The sequence below is a fragment of the Fulmarus glacialis genome, unplaced genomic scaffold (assembly GCF_000690835.1).
Source record: "Fulmarus glacialis isolate BGI_N327 unplaced genomic scaffold, ASM69083v1 scaffold9799, whole genome shotgun sequence".
Lineage (NCBI taxonomy): Eukaryota > Metazoa > Chordata > Aves > Procellariiformes > Procellariidae > Fulmarus > Fulmarus glacialis.
The window spans coordinates 1,314-8,321 of NW_009232598.1; the positions used below are offsets into that span (position 1 = coordinate 1,314).

General features: G+C 37.6%; 1 protein-coding gene across 1 annotated transcript; it reads right to left on the reverse strand.

Moving 5' to 3' along the window:
- Positions 1 to 1,653: 1,653 nt before the first annotated feature.
- GLE1 (GLE1 RNA export mediator) lies at positions 1,654 to 6,743 on the reverse strand (the record flags this gene model as incomplete). Its single annotated transcript, XM_009584961.1, has 9 exons — positions 1,654 to 1,722; positions 2,425 to 2,488; positions 2,661 to 2,743; positions 3,722 to 3,826; positions 4,171 to 4,300; positions 4,778 to 4,968; positions 5,864 to 6,006; positions 6,364 to 6,433; positions 6,628 to 6,743. Coding segments are annotated over 9 exons (971 nt in total), but the record flags the coding sequence as incomplete, so codon positions are not given.
- Positions 6,744 to 7,008: the final 265 nt, after the last annotated feature.

Below are 7,008 nucleotides of genomic sequence, written 5' to 3' on the forward strand. Positions count from 1 at the left end.
TACTAATGAAAGTTGTATATTGCTTCAGTGTTATCTGGTAAAAGGATACTGGAAGGAGATTTCCAGCAACCCAGAACAATCACCAGTAACACCAGTCTAAAGAATTCCAGAGTCAGTTTACAAAACATATACACCAAATAAGAATTTAATTTATTTACCAGTCAATTTTGAAGTCAAGGTTAAAGGTTTTAAAGGCCTGAATTCTAAAGTACATGTTACAACCTTTCCTCAGAAATCTCAAGAGCTATACAAAAATCAAATTCAGATTCTCATATGGCCTCAAATCCACCGTCTACAGCTTCAAATTATGATGCCTCTAGGAACAGCAAAAAACGATCTGGTAAAAATAATAATAATTTTAACCTGCAACAGTATATTGCAAAAATACTGCACTCAGAAGCAAATTTTCTCATCTTAGAGGCCATCAAAATAGTTCAAGGACAGTGCACCATAAATCAGACCAATCTCCCATGACTCTGACCTCCCATACTATCTACCTCCTGTATTCACCAAGGAGCTGTAGATGTTCTTGACCATCCCTCTTCTATAGAAAAAACAAACTACATCAGCTTCAGATTAAAAAGGAAGAAAAAAAAAAAAAAATCAAACTTTAAAATTAATTTAAACAGATTTCTAGAATGAGCTATTCTCAGAATAATCCACCATTGGTGCAAAAGTATTACAGTACTTGATACATAAAATACCATAACATTGATAAGGAAGAAATCCATTTACATAAAAAGAGCCCTTCTGAAATGCACCTTAGGTAACCCAAGCATACCATTTCCCCCTCAAATGATGGCAGAACATCAATAAAAGTAGTAGAATGAATGCACCATTTTGCCACCTTTTTTTTCTTTCTTTTTTTTTTTTTTTAAAAAAGAAAATGGATTATTAGCTTCCATCCATCTGATGGATAACGGACACAGAAATTCTGTAGTTTCAGGAACTTTGCTCTTCCCCCATGAAGTTACTATTATCCATGCAAACCTTAATAAAACAGTGAGTCTACCTCTCTTAATTCGGGAGCACTGCCTCTTGGAACAAAATTACATTCAACAGAGGAAAGTGTCAACACTGCTAGGCCAAATGCCTTTACCAATCTCACTGTAGTTTTAAGATGTTGTTGAGATAAACAGGATGCAAGTACGTCAGCATAATTAAAATTGAATTATAAAAGACATGTAATAAATACAAAAATAAAGTTCTAGTAGTAAGTTTCTGAGATTGATTACTCTGTTAAGGCTTCATAAAGCTGTGAGGTATTTTCACTTCCATGAAGAGAACAGCACTGTGTAAATTTACAATCCAAGAGTCTTTAATCTCAGAAGCGCAGAGGTCATCAGGATACTATATTTAAAACATCTTCCGCATGTTTAAACACATGAAGGAAAAGTCTTCAATTTTCCATAAGCTACTATACAAAAACTTACAAAAATCCAAAGCAAAGAATAACTTCCAATTATTTGCAAGAAATTAAACACAAGTTTGTTCTGCCCAACATAAATCTTGATGAATTAAACATTAACAGGGTGATGGAATATTTTCTCCTCATTCCTCTATATACAAAATACATTTATTTTGCCTTTACATGTAAACGGGAAGCCAGGTCTGAAAGCACTGACATCCAGGAGGGAAGAAATATAAACTGATTTATGATCTCCAAAAGGAAGACTGCAGAGCGCCCTTTGGTAATGGAATTTCCTTCTGCTGTAGACATTCCTAGTGGAGAGAGAAAGACAAAGAACAAAGGAAAAAGAAATGTGTATTTTAATTTGCCATCTCTTCACAGGAATTTTGATGGCTCTTACTGCACACATTCAAAGCATTGCTAATAAAATGTACCAAAATTAATTTTGAAATGAAAGTACAAACTCTGAAGCTATCGTATTTTAATATCATAATCTAAGTCAACATTCACAAAACAATTTAAATAATCAAGTATTTTACAGTTTTGCAAGCTTTCTTTAAAAAAAAAAAGATGCGGAATACAATGCTAAACAAACGCTACAGAAAGCGGTTCAAACTGTCTACTTCCTCATGTATCTAATCAGGACAACAGATAAAAATAAGCAAACCACTAATAAAAAATAGCTATTACAGAAATGACTCAGCAGAATCTTCCTCAACCTGTACATCTCCTCTCACTGCAACTAGTCTCACTGAACTTCATTCATAATCGAAATATATTTTCACTGAGAAAAATTAATTGTGAGGTAAGAAAGATGATGTTTGACATCATAACTATCATTAAGGTAATTCAGTAACTGCAAAGTTATAAAAGACGGGTTACATCATTGTGATGGGTCGGGGCTATCAGGTATGCTGCAAGCAGCACCAGCCTCATTATTATGATGCATATATCGAACGAAGGGAAAAAACACCAGAACGTTTGAAAACTGGAAAAAAAAAAAAAAGCTTTACCTCCAAGAATTGCTTGAAACGCATTAAAGAGCCCATCTGTCCAGAGCTGGTAATTGCTTCAATTCTGCAGAAATAACAGCATGTTTCAAAATCTACTTAGAAAGTTGGGTTTGATTTACAAGTGGGGGTGGGGGTGAACGGCAGAGATTGGAAAAGATGGATAAGTCATTTAAGAGCACACACTCAGGAAGTGAAAAACAAGGATTATTTCACATTCCTAACCACAGGTATCATACCTTGGGAAATAGTCTTCTCGGATAAGCAACATCATTTTCCAGAACTGAACCTGATACTGTTTCATGAGGGCGTTGCCACACACCTGTGGTACAGAAATCCACAAAGACCAGGTTCCAGAATTGGGTTTCAGACTAGCATGACAACTTCAATGAACCTGTTCAATATCAACCACTTGATATTTTATCCAGACATTTAACGAAATATACCTACACCTACAGTAAAACACACAAATCCTCTAAATGCCATTACTGCTACCACAATCACCTTTTTTTCCTGTTGACTGTGTGGTGGCCACTGCTACCAATCTTAGGTTATTCCTCCTCTCACTCCAGCCTCCCTCCAGAAACAACAGCCTTCCCTCACACCATGTGCTAAGGGCATACTGTGGTCATTTCCCCATCTTGACTACTTCAGTGTGGATTCATCAGCCTCCTTCGTACAGTCGGTTTACAAGACAAACATTGCTCAGACTTCACTGTGTATTTCACTTTGCACTTTACTTTCTCATTTCTACTTCTGAAGTTCTTTAGAAGGCATTTGATAAGCATAGAAGCTGCTTGTGTTCAACAGCGTTTGTCTCCCCTGACTTCAGCCTTTAACTCTGGCTCTCATTTAGCACAGCCCTGTATCTTAGGGTATAGGATTAATACACATCAGGCTCTGTCCTTTTCAACCTGAAAAACCCATCCTGTTTTATGAAGTAATTTCAGCTGGAAAGGCCAGAGGACCTCATTGCATTGTACGAACTGATGCCAAGTGCTTAGCAGACCTTATTCTTAATAGGACCATGCAACTATTTTTAAAATACCAGGAACCTTACCAAAACCGAATACAACAACAGAAGTTGCATGTATAAAAACTTCTGTTTTTAAATCATTCAGCTCCAAAGCTATATTTGCAAGAATGTGGAAATATTCCCATTTCTCTCTGAAGGAATAAGGACAAGTTAAAAAAACCCTGCTGTTAAAAATCACAGTGAACCTCACCTCAGCAATCCCTTCAAAAACTACAATGTCACCAATTTAGAGCTCTTTAATCATTAGTAATCCACATCACTCACCTCCAGAAAATCAAAAAGAAGTGTGGCTGTAACATCTGCCAGAGGCTCCATATTCAACATCTGAGCAAGCCAGCGCCATCCATAGTTCAGCCCATGAGGATGTGCCTATAAAGCAACAAAAAAAGCTGCCTACCACTTGTTTTACGACTTGCAAAATGCTATTATCAAAACAGGCAGTCTTCTGGTTTACTTTCTCCTTTATGAAGTTATTTTACAATAGCCTAACATAAAACTTGATCATTATGAAAATATAAAGAAAGGAAGTAAAAGTCTACACTGCAAATGAACTTTGCATTGCTTTGTTGATTATGGTTATGACCGTCTCCCTTCAAATATATTATAAGCTGGTTTAAGTTCAGCACACCTTAACTACAAATCAAGTTTACAACACATTTAATAGACTCTTGGGATAGTAAAAAGGTTTTAATTATAATGCCATACACGCATACCCCCTGTTTGTTTCCATAAGGCCACCGGAGTTGAATGATAGCAGCATAAAGACGAATCATTCCTGACATTCGTTTAAGAAAATGATCTTGCTCTTCCATCTTAGAATCCTTAACTTGATATCCAAGCATCCTAAGTATGAGAAGACGTTCCAGTATTAGTACAGCAAAACACATTCACTTGAGTCCCTGCAGTTCTCAGCTTACTTTCAGTCACTGAGTACTGAGAATAGGGATACGCCAAAACCATACAAGAATTATTGCAAAGGCTGATCATTATCCTCTGGATCATATGTTTCACTATTTTACACCATGTAGAATATTTAGGTTCTGTACTGGGTATTTCAGCTTGAATCAAGCTATGGCTATCAACTGTTCTTTGAGAAGGATGAGGAAGAAGAAGCAAAAGAGCACTTCCAAAGCTGAAGGACGCAGCATCCTCCAGGGAAACAGGGTCAGGGGAGCTGCACGCTTGTGAGTGAATCTCCAGAGTCTACGCCAGCACATCACAGTGCCTACGTAACCAGCGATGGGGAAAAGCAGAGTTCACTCAGAATACAGTCTTCACCCTTGCAGGGTTCATGCTGAAGAAGTCCAGTAGTAAATTTACCTCTGATACTCTTCCATAGAAGTCCCCTCTTTCAATGCAGGGTAAAATGGCACAGAATAGGGGCACTTTTTGTGCAGATGAGCTAAAAAGAGGTCTCCAACTCGAGGGTGTATTTCCCAGATTCCTGAGGCCACCACTGCAATTGGGAAAGCTGCATCACGGTGAGAAGCTACTTCTTCTCCTCCTTGATTCTGGAGGGGGGAAAGGAAAGTCAGTCCCCACTCCTTCAAGCCACTTCTCAGACAAAAAAAAATCCTCTTTTTTGTGTAATTAGCCTCTGCTAAAGGATCCTAATGTTTCCATGGCTATGTAGCCAACAGCTGATAAAGCCGCATGTCCTCAGCTCCCACAGAGGATGACAATAAACTTTGGCTCAGGACAAAAAAAAAAAAAGAGGTTAGCAAATTCAGGCACAAAGTGCAAGGCTGCGCAGATATTTTCACTCCAAACAATCATTTTAAAATGTTTACAAATCAGTCACAGTTTTACTCCATGAGCTAGTTTTTGCATATATTTGTCACTGCAGGGACAAAAGAAAATTTCAAACAGCCCAAATTTAGCAAATAGACTAGAAAAAAATACTGCCAACTTCAAAAAGCAACTTTTTGAAGCAACAGTGACACTTCATTTCTTGGGAGGTGCTAACTACACAGCAGGGACAGAAGTTTCCCTCTTGGCCCTTAGCTTTTTTTATTTTTCACCCCCAATTCTGCCAAGATGTAAGGTTTTGAGCATATATACAGTTTTGCGATAGAGCATAAATTAATTATCAACCTGTTTTCCACTAACACTGTGCCCAACTAGTTCAGAATATGTAACATGTAAGCCTGGAATTTAAAATAGTTCTTCCTCCTAGAAGAGATAAAATAGGGGAGTGGAGGGAAAAAATCTTTCACTTTTTTTTTAATCCACAAACCACTTTCTCTAATTAATATGAACATTAATACATGCAAGCTAAACACCTAGTAATTTTGTTCTTAGTAGTTGAAGACAGAGGACACTTAAGAAGTTTAAACTTAAGAAGTTTAAGAACTTCTTAAAGCACTAGCTACCTTTGCCACCTCAATGAAGAGAGCATTTCCTCACCACAAATTTCTCCGCAAGTTTGTAATAAACAAAATCCAGACCCTGTGGATGCTGAGTCACTGATACAGTTCGCCCTCCACTCTGAACAGGCTTTCCAGAGAGCAGGTTATTGATCTTGTCAAATATCTCTCTCAGCTGAGAGCCTGCAAATACATAAGGAATGTACGGAGACAGAAGATTAGGAAACAGCAGACAAGCCTTAACCAGACCACATCAACTTCACAAAACTAGACCTACATCCTGAAGGGCAAGGCATCTCAAACCGCACGTTTACTATATCTGATTAAAGAAACTGAATCATGATGAAGCAAGATGCCTCTGAGGGAAGCAAGAGACCTTCAAAACATAAGCACTTAACACTGCTGCAAAGACTTGGACTGTATGCATACCAGATTTCTGCAGTGGGGGTAATTACAGAAACATTGGATATGTTGTATCCTACTAAAATCTTTACAGCAAAAGGCATTTCAGTTGGATTGGGTTCTTGGCATTTTCCTGACCTGCTATTCTAGAGATCTGGCTCACAGGGATCGTAGCTGCTTTCTGCAAGTCTGTTTTTATCTTCTTAACCTGCAGAACAAACAAACAACTTTAAAAACCTTCACAGACAAGTAAACTACTATGATAGTTTGGATGAGCAGACTGTTAACAGAGGCTGCTAAGTTAGAATTTTTAAATTTTTTTTTTGTTTAAATGAAAGCTGTCCTATTTCCCCTAGAAATTAAGATAATCACTCTTCAGCAGTATTAATCATTTGTTCATACCTCATTGTTGTCTTTGCAGTTGCTGATTCCACTGAAAGAAGCAACACACTGCTCAGCAGCATCTTGAAGCTGCTGGTACCACTGCATGGTACTTTCTTCTGCCTTAACTTGAAGTCCTGATATTAAAAAAAAATAGCAGATGACTAAGAAAGACCCAAAACTCTACAAAACCTTAAGAAAACTTTTCAAAAAAAATTGCAAGGAGCTAACAGCTGCATGAGTGCCTTTTCCCCAGAATTTAGCTTAGAAAGTTGTGTTCACAAATGAACTACAAGTTTGCAAGCTATACAGGAGTCTTCCTTCTTCAGCTTAGTAGCTTATATATGCAGGGTATCTGGACTTAACCTACTCTCAAGAAGGAAGCCATTTCAGTGGTCTGTC